Source organism: Telmatherina bonti (genome assembly GCF_933228915.1).
Source record: "Telmatherina bonti genome assembly, chromosome: 3".
Classification (NCBI taxonomy): Eukaryota; Metazoa; Chordata; class Actinopteri; order Atheriniformes; family Telmatherinidae; genus Telmatherina; species Telmatherina bonti.
Genome location: NC_136621.1, coordinates 41,369,812 through 41,387,908, shown reverse-complemented (window position 1 = coordinate 41,387,908; position 18,097 = coordinate 41,369,812). Strand labels below are relative to the sequence as shown.

The 18,097-nt window shown below is 47.1% G+C and overlaps 1 protein-coding gene across 1 annotated transcript in view; it reads left to right on the top strand.

Moving 5' to 3' along the window:
• LOC306774327 (glycine receptor subunit beta-like) overlaps window positions 1-11,671 on the top strand; it is a gene marked incomplete at both ends in the record, with an annotated part of 114,376 nt that extends 102,705 nt beyond the window's left edge. The window contains 6 exons of the mRNA XM_079264340.1: window positions 1,258-1,340; window positions 5,029-5,166; window positions 5,246-5,398; window positions 6,105-6,253; window positions 11,150-11,308; window positions 11,378-11,671. Of these exons, the coding sequence (XP_079120466.1) occupies window positions 1,258-1,340; window positions 5,029-5,166; window positions 5,246-5,398; window positions 6,105-6,253; window positions 11,150-11,308; window positions 11,378-11,671 (976 nt within the window). The remainder of the gene's footprint in view (window positions 1-1,257; window positions 1,341-5,028; window positions 5,167-5,245; window positions 5,399-6,104; window positions 6,254-11,149; window positions 11,309-11,377) is intronic.
• Window positions 11,672-18,097: the final 6,426 nt, after the last annotated feature.

The following is an 18,097-nucleotide window of genomic DNA, read 5'->3' as shown; positions in this document are numbered from 1 at the left end:
TTTTAGGTCCTAGTCCATTGCTACGCCCAGATTTCTGGTCTGGTTGGTGGTTTTTAGGTCCTAGTCCTTCGCTACGCCCAGATTTCTGCCTGGTTGGTGGTTTTTTAGGACCTAGTCCATCGCTACACCCAGATTTCTGCTCTGGTTTGGTGGTTTTTGGTTTCAAGTCCATCGCTACACCCAGATTTCTAGTCTGGTTGGTGGTTTTTGCGTCCTAGTCCATCACTACACCCAGATTTCTGGTCTGGTTGGTGGTTTTTAGGTCCTAGTCCATCGCTACGCCCAGATTTCTGGTCTGGTTGGTGGTTTTTAGGTCCTAGTCCATCGCTACGCCCAGATTTCTGCTCTGGTTGGTGGTTTTTAGGTCCTAGTCCATCGCTACACCCAGATTTCTGGTCTGGTTGGTGGTTTTTAGGTCCTAGTCGATCGCTATGCCCAGATTTCTGGTCTGGTTGGTGGTTTTTAGGTCCTAGTCCATCGCCAAGCCCAGATTTCTGCTCTGGTTGGTGGTTTTTAGGTCCTAGTCCATCGCTACACCCAGATTTCTGGTCTGGTTGGTGGTTTTTAGGTCCTAGTCGATCGCTATGCCCAGATTTCTGGTCTGGTTGGTGGTTTTTAGGTCCTAGTCCATCGCTACGCCCAGATTTCTGGTCTGGTTGGTGGTTTTTAGGTCCTAGTCCATCGCTACGCCCAGATTTCTGGTCTGGTTGGTGGTTTTTAGGTCCTAGTCCATCGCTACGCCCAGATTTCTGGTCTGGTTGGTGGTTCTTAGGTCCTACTCCATTGCTACGCCCATATTTCTGCCTGGTTGGTGGTGTTTAGGTCCTAGTCCATCGCTACGCCCAGATTTCTGGTCTGGTTGGTGGTTTTTAGGTCCTAGTCCATCGCCAAGCCCAGATTTCTGGTCTGGTTGGTGGTTTTTAGGTCCTAGTCCATCGCTACGCCCAGATTTCTGGTCTGGTTGGTGGTTTTTAGGTCCTAGTCCATCGCTACGCCCATATTTCTGCCTGGTTGGTGGTTTTTAGGTGTATAGAATGAAGCTCTGTGGTGACGTCTAATTGTTTCTTCTTGGATCCAGTAACAATCACCTCAGTTTTATTTTTGCTTTACTTAGGAAAGTTTAGTGACTTCTCTCCTATTCACACAACATTGTTCTCATTTCCTGCGCTGTGTTTACATGGACATCCAGCTTTCTGACCTTCTATTGTAGTTACAAGCACAAATTCCAAAACTCGCCAACTAACTGTGTTTCTGTAGACTTTCAGTGACGCTTTCTTGTCCCTTGGACCTCACACTTTTCCCGATGGACACACAGCTGTGTAAGATGCAGCTGGAGAGCTGTAAGTACAGACATGCAATAACACAATAATATGTTTATTACCAACGACTGCAGCGTTTGTCATAAACACCTTGTTGGATAAATGTTTTATTTTACTACTTTTAGGACAGATTTCAAATTAACAGTACGACATAATGTTGTTTTTTAGGTATTTTATAGGAATCTGCTAGAAATGACGAGACGTTTTATGTCAGATATGATCAATATTGGTTTTTATTTTTAAAATGACACAGCTTTCATACAACATGAATATATATTAAGCATATATCAAAATGTCCAAATATGAAACATCGTGTTGAGTTTTTTAGATCTTTCTGTTGGTTCGGCACAACTTGCAACAAATCTTGTAGCCTCACTTCTGAGGTGACGTTGAACATCCAGGTAGACGTCTATCGCATGATATCATCAAACAGCGTTGTCACTTGTAGCATAAGGAGCTTGAAGTTTGACTCGTCCACATCTTTGATTTGGAGTGATTTCAGTTTCTCATTCATTCATTCATTCATTTTCTGAACCGCTTATTCCAAGTCAGGGTAGCGGGGAAGCTGGAGCCTATCCCAGCTGGCTTTGGGCGACAGGCAGGGTACACCCTGGACAGCTCGCCAGTCCATCGCAGGGCCGATTTCAGTTTCTCCACACGTTAAATTAGCTGTAAAGTAAAGGTTATGCGATTAGGAACCAAAACGTTCAAACTGGCATCAACCACTGACCGGTATAGAAAATTAGGAGTTTGACAGAAATGTTGTAAAAATGGAACATCGCTAGTAACTACCAGTAGGAACACTGCAGCTGCAAACTGTGTAAAGGAGCCCCTGAAACAATCCAGCACCTCACAGCTGGGTGGAAGATACTGGCAGGCAAAGAATACATGGAGCGCCATAACCAAGTAGCCGGCATAGTGTACAGGAACATCTGTGCAGAATATGGACTGGAGACCCCGAAGTCCCAGTGGGAAACTCCCCCCAAGGTGGTGGAGAATGAGAGGGCTAAGGTCCTCTGGGACTTCCAGATCAAGACAGATAAAATGGTGGTGGCCAACCAAGCGGACATAGTGATCATGGAGAAGCAGCAGAGGAAAGCCGTAGGGATCGATGGATCCATCCCCAATGATGGAAATATCAGGAAAAAGGAGAAACTGGAGAAGTACCAAGACCTCAAGGAAGACCTGGAGAAGGCCTGGAGGGTGAAAGCAACAGTAGTACCCATAGTGATGGGAGCACTGGGGGCCGTGTCCCCCACTCTGGAGAAGTGGCCCCAACAGATACCTGGTGGAACATCAGACATCTCCGTCCAGAAGAGATCAGTCCTAGGAACAGCTGAGATACTGAAGAGGACCCTCAAACTCCCAGGACTCTGGTAGAGAACCCGATCTGGAGAGATGAACAGCTCCCCAGGGAAGATGGCGATGGAAGAGGGGAATTCAGCTCAGACGTGCATGTCGCTGCAGCCCATCCGGAGTCCAAATAAAGCTCTTCATACCCAGACTGAATATTTTGCCCAAATAATTTACACAACAGTATTTTTTAAGTCAACATGATTGTTCACATCAGCAGCCAGATTCCTTCCAAACTTCACTGAAGTGGATTTTTCTTGACTTTAGCATCAGACAGATATAGACTGGACCGATCAGAGGAGGTGTTGGCAGCATCACCATAGCCAGTCTTCATTCAGCCTTTGTATTACCATGGCGACCATGGCTGAGCATCTTATCATCCAGCAGCTTCCTGCTGAAGCAGATTCTCCAACTGTCCTGTGGACGTCCTAAAGTTTGTCTCACAGACTGTATATAAAAGATGGGCAGAGCCTCCATGACGTCAGCCATAAGTTTCTGAAGAGCTTATTTATCTCTGCTGTGAACATGTTTATTTCTGCTGTAAACATGTTTATTTCTACTGTAAACACGTTTATTTAAGCTGTAAACATGTTTATTTCTACTGTAAACACGTTTATTTCTGCTGTAAACACGTTTATTTCTGCTGTAAACATGTTTATTTCTGCTGCAAACAAGTTTATTTCTGCTGTAAACATGTTTATTTCTACTGTAAACACGTTTATTTCTGCTGTAAACATGTTTATTTCTGCTGTAAACATGTTTATTTCTACTGTAAACACGTTTATTTAAGCTGTAAACATGTTTATTTCTACTGTAAACACGTTTATTTCTGCTGTAAACATGTTTATTTCTGCTGCAAACATGTTTATTTCTGCTGTAAACATGTTTATTTCTACTGTAAACACGTTTATTTCTGCTGTAAACATGTTTATTTCTGCTGCAAACATGTTTATTTCTACTGTAAACATGTTTATTTCTACTGTAAACACGTTTATTTCTGCTGTAAACATGTTTATTCCTGCTGTAAACGTGTTTATTTCTGCTGTGAAGTTGGTCTTTTTAACATGGGAGTCTATGGGGATTCGCTCTGTTCTGGAGCCCCTAGTGGATGAAGGGGAACTGCAGGTTTTGGCACTTCTGCATCAGCTTCACTTTGTACCGCCGAAAGGCTCCGTCCATCTTTCATATACTGTTCGTGGTTTGTCCTGAAGCAGCTGTGGTCCTGCTCCAGGTCCTTGACTAAACCAGTCCTCCTGTCTAGACCAGGATGAACCCAGCACCTCTTTCTTTTCTTCTGCTGTAACAGCACGATATCGTCCTCGCTTGATATAGAATCTGTGTTTGTTACAATCTTCATCATTTCCTCACAGTTTCATATCACACGTGTTTTTTCTTCTGAATTATTAAGATGTAATTTCATGTTATCCACATCTTCCACTACACCTGGTCTGTCTGGCCGGGGACTCGGTTTGGTTGGGGACTCGGTTCGGCTGGGGACTCTGTTAGGTTGGGGACTCGGTTAGGTTGGGGACTCAGATTTGGCTGGGGACTCGGTTTGGTTGCGACTCAGTTAGGTTAGGGTCTCGCTTCGGCTGGGGACCCGGGTTGGTTGGGGTCTTGGTTTGGTTTGGGACTCGGTTTGGTTGGGGACTCGGTTCGGCTGGGGACTCGGTTCGACTGGGGACTCGGTTCGGTTGGGGACTCGGTTCGGCTGGGGACTCGGTTCGACTGGGGACTCGGTTCGGTTGGGGACTCGGTTCGGCTGGGGACTCGGTTCGACTGGGGACTCGGTTCGACTGGGGACTCGGTTCGGTTGGGGACTCGGTTCGGCTGGGGACTCGGTTCGGCTGGGGACTCGGTTTGGTTGGGGACTCGGTTAGGTTGGGGACTCGGTTTGGCTGGGGACTCGGTTCGACTGGGGACTCGGTTCGGTTGGGGACTCGGTTCGGCTGGGGACTCGGTTCGGTTGGGGACTCGGTTTGGTTGGGGACTCGGTTCGGCTGGGAACTTGGTTAGGTTAGGGCCTGGGTTTGGTTGTGGGGGACCGCATTATTCCGGACTGACATTGTTCTGGTAGTTTTACCCACAATGGACTTTGTTTTGTAGTCCACTTCCTGTATTGGGTCCGCTGCAGACAGACCAAGACTTGCGATTGTAGGCGGACTTTGATCAGAATCAGAAATCAGAATTCGTTTGCGCGTTCACACAATCCCCCAGTCGAAGCGACTTCCCCAGCAAACGGACCTGGATTCAGATCAGAACGGCTGCAGTGAGCGTGTCCTCTGAGTCAAACACGTGAAAAACCGGCGTTCCGCTGTTTCCATGACGCTTAACTCCAGTCCCTCCTGTGCTGCAGTCGGCTACACCACCAGCGATCTGGTCTTCATGTGGCAGTCTGACCCAGTCCAGATGGATGAGATCGCCCTTCCACAGTTCGACATCAAACAAGAGGACATAAAATATGGAAACTGCACGAAGTACTACCAAGGAACAGGTCAGAACCGTCTGACTCGTAGGGAATAAAGTTTTATACTTCCCTGTGTCACAGTCGTCCCGCTTGTCTCTGTTGCTAGGTTACTACACCTGTGTGGAGGTGATCTTCACGCTGCGTCGGCAGGTTGGTTTCTACATGATGGGAGTTTACGCTCCGACTCTGCTGATCGTTGTTCTGTCCTGGTTGTCGTTCTGGATCAACCCTGATGCCTCAGCTGCCAGAGTACCGCTGGGTGAGTCCAGACGCGTTTACATGTGTTTACATTACTTTTATGTAGATATCACATAGAAATGACTTAGATATCAGTTTATCATGGATCATGTAAATATCACATCGTTGTCACATAGGTATTACATAGAATCCTATCGATATGCAGAAATCACATCATGTGATACGTAGATATAATGTATATACCACATGGATATGTAGATGTCATATAACTGATGACTGCAGTACTCCTGAAAACACAGTAAAAAAAAAAAAAGAGAGAAAGGAATATAAAAGAAAAGAAAGAAAAAAAAAAGTCATATGAAGGAAAATGGAATCTAAAATCTGCACTTCCTCCTTGTCTCTGTATCTGTTTTCCACCTGGTGTTGAACATTTCTTGTATTTTGCGCTGATACAGCAGCTCAGTGGAAACTGTGACGATAAACTCACATTATACCCACTTCCCCAGACACACCTGCTCACGGCGTACTGGCACATGTAGTGTAAACGAACCATCACTAACCTTATTCCACTTGAGCTTTCCCTTCAGCATGCTCTAGTTAGGACAGACATGATGTGATAATTGCGAGCAGGAAGTCACATGACGGTTTCCACACAGCCTGCTGACATTTCAAAGCTTCACATGATTCTGTTGCAGCTTGATGAATTCAAAACAATCCCTCAGACCTGCTAAAAGTGAATGTTTTTGTTGATATCTGCCCTTTTCTAGGTATCTTATCCGTTCTCTCTCTGTCCAGTGAAAGTATGTCCTTGGCTTCAGAGCTCCCAAAGGTCTCGTATGTGAAAGCCATAGATATCTGGCTCATAGCCTGTCTGCTGTTTGGCTTTTCTTCCCTGGTGGAGTACGCTGTGGTGCAGGTCAGTTCCTCCACACACACTGTGAAGATACCATCCCTCCACAACGTTTACCATCTGACGGAAAATGGATCCTGTTCACATATGCAGAAGATCCAGAGCATCCGGCCTTGTCCCCAGCATACAGAGACTCCTGCTGATTCTCTGATTCAGCTGAAGTTTTTTACACTGTAATGAAATAATGTGCCAGACAAAATTTCAATATGTAAGAATATTTCAATGACTTATATGTCTGACACTACATTCCCCGTCAGCTCATTATTCCAGTTTTCTCCTGATATCGTCTTTTTCTTTAAATAATGGAAAAAAAAAAGGAATACATAGAAAGGTAATTAGTAGGCTCCACCCTGAGCCGTCACCTTATCGTGGTGGAGGGGTTTGTGCGTCCCGAAGATCCTAGCAGCTATGTTGTCGGGGGCTTTATGCCCCTGGTAGGGTCACCATGGCAAACAGGTGTCTAGGGGAGGGACCAGACCAAGCACGGCTCATAGACCTCTACGATGACGACCGACCTGGGCATGAATGTTCCCTTGCCCGGACGCGGGTTACCGGGACCCCCCTCTGGAGCCAGGCCTGGAGGCGGGGTACGAGAGAGAGCGTCTGGTGGCCGGGCCTTTACCCATGGGGCCCTGTCAGGCCCGAAAGGGTTACATGGGCTCCACCTCCCGTGGGCTCACCATCTGCGGGAGGAGCCGTAGGGGTCGGGTGCAGTGTGAGCTGGGCGGCAGCAAGGGGCGGGGACCCTGTCGGTCCGATCCCCGGCTGCAGAAGCTGGCTCTAGGGACGTGGAACGTCACCTCTCTGGTGGGGAAGGAGCCTGAGCTTGTGCGCGTGGTTGAGCGGTTCCGGCTAGATATAGTTGGACTCACCTCGACGCATGGCTTGGGCTCTGGAACCAGTACCCTCGAGAGGGGCTGGACCTTCTTCCACTCTGGAGTTGCTCATGGTGGGAGGCGCCGAGCAGGTGTGGGCATTCTCATCAGCCCCCAGCTTGGTGCCTGCACGTTGGGGTTTACCCCGGTGGATGAAAGGGAAGTTTCCCTCCGCCTCCGGGTGGGGGGACGGGTCCTGACTGTTGTCTGTGCTTATGCACCGAACAGCAGTTCAGAGTACCCACCCTTTCTGGAGTCCTTGGAGGGAGTGCTGGAGGGTGCTCCTTCTGGGGACTCCATTGTTCTGCTGGGGGACTTCAATGCTCACGTGGGCAATGACAGTGAGACCTGGAGGGGAGTGACTGGGAGGCATGGTCCCCCCCCTCTGAACCCAAATGGTGTTTTGTTATTGGACTTCTGTGCTCGTCATGGATTGTCTATAACGAACACCATGTTCCAGCATAAGAGTGTCCATATGTACACCTGGCATCAGGACTCCCTGGGCCGCAGTTCCATGATCGATTTTGTAGTCGTATCATCGGACCTACGGCCACATGCCTTGGACACTTGGATGAAGAGGGGGGCGGAGCTTCAACTGATCACCACCTGGTGGTGAGTTGGCTCAGATGGTGGGGGAGGAAGCCGGTCAGAGCTGGCAGGCCCAAACGTGTTGTGAGGGTCTCCTGGGAACGTGTGGCTGAGTCCCCCGTCAGAGCGAGCTTCAACTCCCACCTTCAGCAGAGCTTCAACCATGTCCCGAGTGAGGCGGGGGACATTGAGTCTGAATGGACTGTGTTCCATGCCTCTATTGCTGAGGCGGCCAGCCGGAGCTGTGGCTGTAAGGTCGTTGGTGCCTGTCGTGGCGGTAATCCCAGGACTCGTTGGTGGACACCAGCAGTGAGGGATGCCGTCAAGCTGAAGAAGGAGTCCTATCGGGCCTTCTTGGCCTGTGGGACTCTGGAGGCAGCTGATAGGTACCGACAGGCTAAGCGGCATGCGGCTTCGGCTGTTGCCGAGGCAAAAACTCTGGCATGGGAGGAGTTCGGCGAGGCCATGGAGAAAGACTTCCAGACAGCTTCGAGGAGATTCTGGTCCACCATCCGGCGGCTCAGGAGGGGGAAGCAGTGCTCCATCAACACTGTGTACAGTGGAGGTGGGGAGCTGCTGACCTCATCTCGGGACGTTGTGGGTCGGTGGAGGGAATACTTCGAAGACCTCCTCAATCCTACCAACACGTCTTCTGATGAGGAGGCAGAGCTGGGGGACTCAGGGCTCTCCTATCTCTGGGGCTGAAGTCGCTGAGGTGGTCAAAAAGCTCCCTGGCGGCAAGGCCCCGGGGGTGGATGAGATCTGCCCGGAGTTCCTTAAGGCTCTGGATGCTGTGGGGCTGTCCTGGCTGACACGCCTCTGCAGCATTGCGTGGACATCGGGGGCAGTACCGCTGGATTGGCAGACTGGGGTGGTGGTCCCCCTTTTTAAGAAGGGGGACCGGAGGGTGTGTTCCAATTACAGGGGAATCACACTCCTCAGCCTCCCTGGTAAGGTCTGTTCAGGGGTCCTGGAGAGGAGGGTCTGCCGGATAGTCGAATCCCGGATTGAGGAGGAGCAGTGTGGTTTTTGTCCTGGTCGCGGAACAGTGGACCAGCTCTATACCCTCTCTGGGGTCCTGGAGGGGGTATGGGAGTTTGCCCAACCAGTCTACATGTGCTTTGTGGACCTGGAGAAGGCATTCAACCGAGTGTGAAGCGGCTGGGATGAGAATCAGCACCTCCAAATCTGAGACCATGGTCCTCAGCCGGAATAGGGTGGATTGCCCTCTCCGGGTCGGGAGTCAGGTCCTGCCTCAAGTGGAGGAGTTTAAATATCTCGGGGTCTTGTTCACGAGTGAGGGAAGGATGGAGTGTGAGATGGACAGACGGATCGGTGCGGCGTCTGCAGTAACGCGGGCTCTGCGCCGGTCTGTCGTGGTGAAAAAGGAGCTGAGCCAGAAGGCGAAGCTCTCGATTTACCAGTCGATCTACGTTCCTACCCTCACCTATGGTCAAGAGCTGTGGTTCATGACCGAAAGAACAACATCTCGTATACAGGCGGCTGAAATGAGTTTCCTCCGCAGGGTGGCCGGGCTCTCCCTTAGAGATAGGGTGAGGAGCTCGGTCATCCGGGAGGAGATCAGAGTAGAGCCGCTGCTCCTCCGCATCGAGAGGAACCAGTTGAGGTGGCTCGGGCATCTGGTCAGGATGCCTCCTGGACCTCCCTGGTGAGGTGTTCCAGGCACATCCCTCTGGGAGGAGAGCCCAGGGTAGACCCAGGACACGCTGGAGGGATTATATCTCTCGGCTGGCCTGGGAACGCCTCGGGATCCCCCCACAGAGTTGGCAAATGTGGCTGGGGAGAGGGAAGTCTGGGCTTCCCTGCTTAGGCTGCTGCCCCCGCGACCCGACCCCGGATAAGCGGCAGAAGATGGATGGATGGATGGTAATTGGTAGGAATGAGTAACAGTCAATCAGGTTCATTGGCAACATGTTGGTAACATAACTGTGTATAAAAGGAACATTTCGCAGGTGGAAAGATTGATAGAACTTCTCCAATCTAAGACAAGCTCGACCAGTTTAAAGGGTTCCTATGATGGTATTTGGAGTTTTCTGAGCTTTCTACAGTGTTACAGTGTTGAATCCTCATCAGACACGTGAACGACACTGTTTTTTATCACCTAAATGCATGTTTGAGTTTGAGTTTGAGTTCCAGCGCTCTCTCCGTTTCCATGGCGACGAAAAACGCGTGGTTTTAGAGAGTTTTTTCTACGTGGAAAACCTTGTGACGTCCCGGGGGATAAGGTTGGGTGATTGGTTACCTTCTACTGGTTAACAAGGGCATGTACAAATACATCAGGCGGGTGGAAAACGTGGGATAAAGTTATTTCCAACGATGGCTGGTGAGTTTACCAAAGAGAGACATCCTGCTGCATTCGTTGCTGTGGGTTGCTGTTTTCCACTTCGTTTTCAGGCTCTGATTCAGGTTCCAACATGTAGGGCTGGATGCTATGTGTTGACATTGTATTTTGTATTTTTATTGAGTTCATATGAGCCTAATCCTTCTGTTTATGAGACGTTACAATGACGGTGAAAGCAGGTGTGGTGTGTGCTCCCGATGTAGTGCAGTGGCGGGAGGCGGGGCTTAATGCGGAAGAGTCTCAATCCACTCGTTTTGCCCGCAGGCTGATCTGACAGCCTACGGAGAGGGTCGGTCTGAAGTAAATAAAGCCATTTGTGACAATAACTCCATCAATCCCAGTCCTTCTGGGCTCAGAAATAAAAATAAATTAGCCTGAAATGCACAGAATAGTTCCACTTTAAGGAAAATGTTGCTCAGCTTTGATGATCCACCATCTGCAATGTAAAACATCATCTGCAGTTTCTGAAAATTCGAAGGAATCTCTGTGTGCATGGATAAGGCTGCATGCTGGTGATCTAAGTCCTTTAAAAACAAGGAGTAAAGAAACATCTGGCAGAAGAAGTTACAGCCATTCAGATTCAGGGTCAGTGACGTGATTGGACATAAAAGAGCATCTTAGAGAGGCGGAGCCTCTCAGAGGTAAAAGATGAACAGAGATTAAACAGAATGCTAAAAAAGTGTATCTAAAAGTGTATCTAAAACTAGAAAATGTTCCTGAATGTCAAACTATAAAAAACTTCACATTAAGGTCTCAGGGGGAATCTCTGTGTGCATGGGACAAGGCTGGATGCTGGTGGTGTTCTAAAAGCAGACATGATTCTTTACTGGAAACCACTGCAGGGACTCGGGAAGATTCCAGAAGGTTCTGTCTGGGAACACGCTTCAGATAGGTGATGAATGGAGGGTGTGTTTGTCATACTGTAGACTTTATGTCCTCATGTCTGCTGCTGCTGGGAGACCGGAGGATGTCCAGCTGGACAGATGGGACAATCCTGTTGCTGATTCTCCTCCAGTCTTCCTGCTGTATTAATTCCAAGAACCTCCTGGCGTAACGACGCATCCATCCTCCCGACAGGTGATCCTGAACAGCCCTAAGCTGATCGAGGAAGAGAAAGCCAAAATGGCCACCAAGGAAAAAGCTTTGAAAGAAAAGGAAGGAAAGAAGCCTTCAAATAAGTCCAACAACACGGTGAACGGGACGGGTGGGACGCCCATCCACGTCAACACCCTGCAGGTGAGCACTGCGCCGCAGCCTTCTCACCTGAAGACGTAGCCATGATAACTTCCACTTCTCTCTCACCAGGTGGTAGAAAATCGCTGTAAGAAAGTTTGCACCTCCAAGTCGGACCTACGCTCCAACGACTTCAGCATCGTGGGATCTTTGCCTCGAGACTTCGAACTGTCCAACTTCGACTGTTATGGTAAACCGGTTGAGGTTTCGGGGGGTCTCAAGTCGCAGAACAAGGCCAATAAGAAGCCCCCGCCACCCAAACCCGTCATTCCTGCGGCCGCCAAACGCATCGACCTGTATTCCAGAGCCCTCTTCCCCTTCTCCTTCCTCTTCTTCAACATCGTGTACTGGTCGGTGTACCTGTGAGCGCATCCGGACCGAACTCTGAGCTTCTGTCGCAACGTTGCAGCAGAAGCTGACCTCATGGCTGCCTGCTTTGCCTCCTTGATGTCTGTGCGTTAGTTAGACGCTGCATGTGTTGCTGTGTTAACGGACATTAATGCTTTCCGTGGATGAACCCACGCTGTGTCTGCAGCTACTCGCAGCGCTTTATGTGTACAAAACTCCCAAATGGCCAATAATATCTACTCTATGCTGACTTAAGACGTATGATACCGTATGATGAAGAAATAAACTGTTGAAATATGTCTGCCTGTAATAAACATATGTTGTTCCTACACGTGACACACAAAACTGAAGTTTGTTGGTGTTGCTATGACAACCGTGTCTTCCTGTTCTTACAGAGACTCCCAGAAGCAGCCGCGAAGCCTCAGGTTTCAGCTGATTATTGGCTCCTTTGATCAAACAGTCGCTGTTCACAAACAGCTCGTCGGATCAGAAAAATTATCGACACACGAGCAGGACAAACATCTGCTGAACGCAAATTCCTTTTCAGACTGAAATGTTTTGTTTAAATAATTTATTTTTGACCTATTTAATGTTTGGATGACCAGCTCAAGCTCACAGTCCTCAGGAACCATGTGGCAGCATCACCTAATGTTGCATAGACAACCTGAAATCTGGGTTCAACACGTTCAAACACATAGAAAATTAGATTTTCTGCTTCTTTCTGTGTTCTTGGACATGTCTACCCTGAAAATAAGACACTGATCTCAGTAGTTTGTTATTTGATAAAGGTGAATAAGTAAATAAAATGTGAGGTGTTATACGTCAACAGCAGCCGGCACCACTACCGTTAGCTACCAGTACTGTTAACTTCTACTACCATTGGCTACAACTACTGTTAGCTACCACTACTGTTAGCTACAACTATTCTAGCTACCAGTACCATTAGCTACCACTGCCGTTAGCTACCACTACCGTTGATACCACTACCGTTAACTACTACTACCGTGAGCTACAACTACTGTTAGTTACCACTACCGTTAGCTACAACTATTGTTAGCTACCACTACCGTTAACTACTACCACCATTAGCTACAACTATTGTTAGCTACAACTACCGTTACCTACTACTACTGTTAGCTACCACTACTGTTAACTACTACTACTGTTAGTTCCCACTATCCTTAGCTACCACTACCGTTACTTACCACTACCGTTAGCTACAACTATTGTTAGCTACAACTACCGTTACCTACTACTACTGTTAGCTACCACTACTGTTAACTACTACTACTGTTAGTTCCCACTATCCTTAGCTACCACTACCGTTACTTACCACTACCGTTAGCTACAACTATTGTTAGCTACAACTATTGTTGGCTACCACTAGCATTACTATTTCATCAAATAAATCAACACTGTGAAGTGGACGGGTGGGACGCCCATCCACGTCAACAAGTCTAGCATTCCTTAAATTCTTGTTAACCTGTCATTTTGTCTCCCTTCCAAAAGCTTGTGATCGATATGTTGGGAGATCAGATTCACACATCACTCATAGCTTAATGAAATGGTGAAATTTCTTATTGTAAACACAGTGGGGATCGAAAGTTTGGGCACTGATGGTAAAAATGAATTTTAATAAGCAAAAAGAAGCAACTAAAGAGGGAAAATATCCTAAAGGCATAAAATGACAGATTAGACAGTCTTATGATATTTTAAAAAAAAAAAAAAAAAAAAAAAAAAGTTGGGTCTTATTTACATCATTTACACCTTCAAAATGACAGAAAACAAAAAATGGTGTCTGTAAACGTTTGGGCACCCTGCAGTGTTAGTAGCTTGTCCCCTTTGGACAGCTGAGACCACCTGACAGTGGAATGGACCGTTCTCAATCTGTCTGGAAAGACGAGGTGATGCCAGTCTGAAGGCTTTTAAATACCCAATCTATCATAACATGCTCCAACAATCAGCACCTTAAGTTCCTCTCAGCAGATGGCAACGCTCACAAGCAGAAGATGGTGTGTGAATAAACTGAATTTAAAAAAATAAAAATAAAAACAGAACAGAAGAATAAAACAAATTCACTGAACATCAGATCTTCAATCTGAGGCCATTTTTACACGAAATTACACTGACGGCCACTAGAGAGCGCTGCTGTTCCAACATTTCTGTTTGTATGATCCAATATCACAGGGAGAGAGGAGGAGAAGGAGGAGGAGGAGAGGATGAGGAGGAGGAGGAGGAGGAGAGAAGTAAAACCTGTTGTCAGTGTAAATAAAGTTTTCTCTGAACACAATAACCAACACATATGTGTTCAGTTCTCACACAGCGGTTACATAAAGCTTATGGAACCAGAAACATCATGATGATGATGAGTCACACAGCAGGTTGGACAGCAGAGAAACACCAGTTCACAGAGGAAGAAAGCAGAAAGTCCTTCTGGCAGGAAGGTTGGTGTGATCGCAGGAAGTGTTCTCGGCTCTGTAACAGGCTGGGAGCAGCTTCATGTGTCTGACACGATGAGTTAACACAGGTACAGATACAGATAAGTGAGATCCAGAGGCTCCGTGTTCCCAGCCAATAGACGTGTAGGTTGGTACCAACCGACCCAACAGAGGCGCTCTGTAAAGGAGCTGCATGTCAGTCAGGATATGATTAAAAACAACCATCACTGCCGTTTAAAGCCTGAGTGTGTGAGGATTAGAGGACATCAACCCCCAGCAGAAATAAATGATGAAACGTGAGGAAAGACTAGAAGATGTGTGTGAAGGCAGCGTACGGTGTCGTGCTGGTACGACTTCTGTAGCAGCTTTTCCACTGCAGGCTAACAGATTAGCATCTCTGCTGTTTTCTACAGCAGCAACAGGAAATGATGCGACTCAGACGGAGGATAAAGTATCTGCTGGACTACCTGACCTGTCTCTAACATAACACCTGTTAGACTGAATGAACTCACCTGTCCAGCCCGTTGGACTGAAGGAACTCACCTGTCCAGCCCGTTGGACTGAAGGAACTCACCTGTCCAGCAGGAAGCTGCAGCCTCCACCTGTAAACGCTACGCCCAGCTACAGCCTCCTCTCTCAAACCCATCAGGCTAACAAGTTTGTCCCCTTTCAGCTGCTGTATACAAATATGGCGATGCAACATGGCCGCCTTCTGCTGGGTGCGCTGCCACCTCTATATTCATAAATCACTCATTCTGAGCTATAAGATGGTTTCATGTCAATAGACTTCAGTAAAACACGTATTTATGAAAGAAATACTTGATTTTTGCTAGAATTTTTTTAAAAAATTTTTTTGCTAGAAAAGCAGAATTAGTGACCCGCTGCAGCTGTAACACTGAAATAACAACTTTATTCCAGTTGTTGTTGTTGGCTTTGACGGATTCTGGGGATGAAGGCTCGCAGTGATGATGTCTCTGCAGTGAGTCTGTACACCACCTGTCTTGTCCAGAAAAATTAAAAGCAACGCAGATGGTGTAAAGACAACAACAAATAGCAAACATCACAATAAATTAAAATAAGTATAAAATAATTAAAACCACCATCAGTTACGTCACTGTGCAGATTTCATGTGAAAATGTGGATGTGGATGTAAAAGTTTCATCTCCACTGCTGCTAAATGCTGCTTCTCCAGGTTTAGTCTGGACTCTGGTCTGGATACTGGTCCAGCTTCTGGTCTGGATACTGGTCTGGACTCTGGTCTGGATACTGGTCCAGTCTCTGGTCTGGATACTGGTCTGGACTCTGGTCTGGATACTGGTCCAGTCTCTGGTCTGGACTCTGGTCTAGACTCCGGTCTGGAGTCTGGTCTGGATACTGGTCTGGACTCTGGTCTGGATACTGGTCTGGACTCTGGTCTGGATACTGGTCTGGAGTCTGGTCTGGATACTGGTCTGGACTCTGGTCTGGATACTGGTCTGGACTCTGGTCTGGATACTGGTCTGGAGTCTGGTCTGGATTCTGGACTCTGGTCTGGTCTCCAGTCTAAAGTCTGGTCTGGACTCTGGTCTGGATACTGGTCCAGTCTCTGGTCTGGATACTGGTCCAGTCTCTGGTCTGGAGTCTGGTCTGGATACTGGTCTGGAGTCTGGTCTGGATACTGGTTTGGACTCTGGTCTGGAGTCTGGTCTGGACTCTGGTCTGGTCTCTGGTCTGGAGTCTGGTCTGGATTCTGGAGTCTGGTCTAGACTAGTTTAGCTAACATGAACTAGCTTGGCTAATGTTAACATTGTTATCTAGCTAGCTAGCCTTTCCCATTGAGACAGTTTAGTGCGAGCTAGCTTTGTGTCAGACTGTTAGCTAAGTAGAATGAAAAACCTGCTACAGAGGCTAATGGTATCCCACTAACGTAAGCCAGTGTCCATCCAATTAGCATTAACATTACCTTACGATATTGCCTCACGTTGGCTAGTTTATAATGAAATTAGCATTATCTTTTCAGATAGATAAGATTTTCATGCCACATTGCAAGCTTTTCTAATGCTAACTAACCTTAGCTTCTACTTTAATTAAATAAGTGATGTGATTTTCAATATTTGCAGCTGAGCTTGTAGGACGAGCATTTCAATGCATTCCAATATGTCTTCCCCTTCCCTGTCTGTCCACCTCCACTGACCTCTGAAGTTAAACTTTTAATGCTTAATAGAACTTATTTTCATTCTTCTGTATCCTCCAACGGGAGAGGGCTCGGCTGGATCCTGACCACCTCTAGCGAGCAGACCTGCTCATGGACCAGCAGGTGAGGAAGATGTTTTTTGAAGGTAGAGTTTAATTCTGAAAGGTCCTGTCATTATATTTTCACCCTGCTCATCAGGAACTCTTGTGTGCCGTCAACACAAATGACCAGATTCATGTTTTTCCTGTCAGAATGCGAGGACATCTGTACTTATGCATTGCTGACCTCGGCCACGCTGAAGAGACCCTCTGCGGATCTTCCTGCAACAATCTGACCCGTCTTAAACAGACTAATGTCTTTTTTTCTCTGTCCACGCTGGCAGCATCAGTCAGGGGGAAATAACTCCCTGCAGGTCATGTTTGCTTTTGTTGCAGTGTCTGGCTTATAGACTGCAAATAAAAGATGGGCGGAGCCTCCGTGACGTCACCCGTAGGTTTCTGAAGAGCTGAATTGAAGCTCGGTGGGCGGTTCCTACCATCACCATCTTGGCAGGGGCATACGTGTCGTCTGGCCCGGAAAATACAAATATGGGCAAAGAGGTGGAGCTGAGAGGGGGGCTGTGAGCGTCATGGTGGATGATTGACATCGAGTGAACTCCGAGCTGCCTGTAGCTAAACGTTAACTGAGCTAATCCAGAGCTAACAGAAGCTAACCAGCTAACGGAGGTAAGCGAGCTAAAGCTAAGTCACGTTGTTAACCGGCTAAAAACCGCGGTTGTTCTACATTCTTCTGACTTGAAGCGGGAGATCGGGTACCTGTCAATCAAAAGGACACACCCTTAAATAAGCCGAACTTTGAGATTAAATTACTTTTAAACGGGCGAGTTAGAAAAAATTCACTCCCCCCACAGTTGTCATGAAGGTAAACCTGACCTATTAAACCTAAAATGAATTTTTGTCCCAGGCTGTAAACATGTTTATTCCTGCTGTAAACATGTTTATTTCTGCTGTAAACATGTTTCTTCCCGCTGTAAACATGTTTATTTCTGCTATAAACATGTTTATTTCTGCTGTAAACATGTTTATTCCTGCTGTAAACATGTTTATTCCTGCTGTAAACATGTTTATTTCTGCTGTAAACATGTTTCTTCCCACTGTAAACATGTTTATTTCTGCTATAAACATGTTTATTCCTGCTGTAAACATGTTTATTCCTGCTGTAAACATGTTTATTTCTGCTGTGAAGTTGGTCTTTTTAACATGGGAGTCTATGGGGATTTGCTCTGTTTTGGAGCCCCTAGTGGATGAAGAGGGAACTGCAGGTTTTTGGCGCTTACGCATCAGCTTCACTGTTACTGCTGGAGGATGTTGCTTGGTCTGGCTTCCTGTTTTATTCTGTATTTTTTTGTCTTTCTTTCTGCCTCCTGTTCATGACTTTACCTGGTTTGATTTGCTAATCGGCTTCCCGTTCGGTCGACTGTGTGTTACTGTCATGTTCCCCAGTTGTTTTGGGGTTTAAAACCAGTGGTGTACTCGTCCCTCATGAGGTGGGTATACTCTCAATGTTTTGCCTTTTTAAAGAAAAAAAAAAAAAAAGAAAAATTGACATTTAAGACTTCTCTATTTTGTTCCCCAAAAATCCATCAGCATATCTGCTCATTCTCACGTAATTTCTGCTTTTCCGTTTCAGAGGATTTAAGAAATGAGTAAACCAGTAGCCTACTGGCACGCAGACTGGTGAGAGACAGGTTCGTAGACATATATTCATATATCTGTATGATGTCTAAGGTTAACGCAGCGGTCGGCACCAGGGTAGCATGGGTAACGTTAGCCC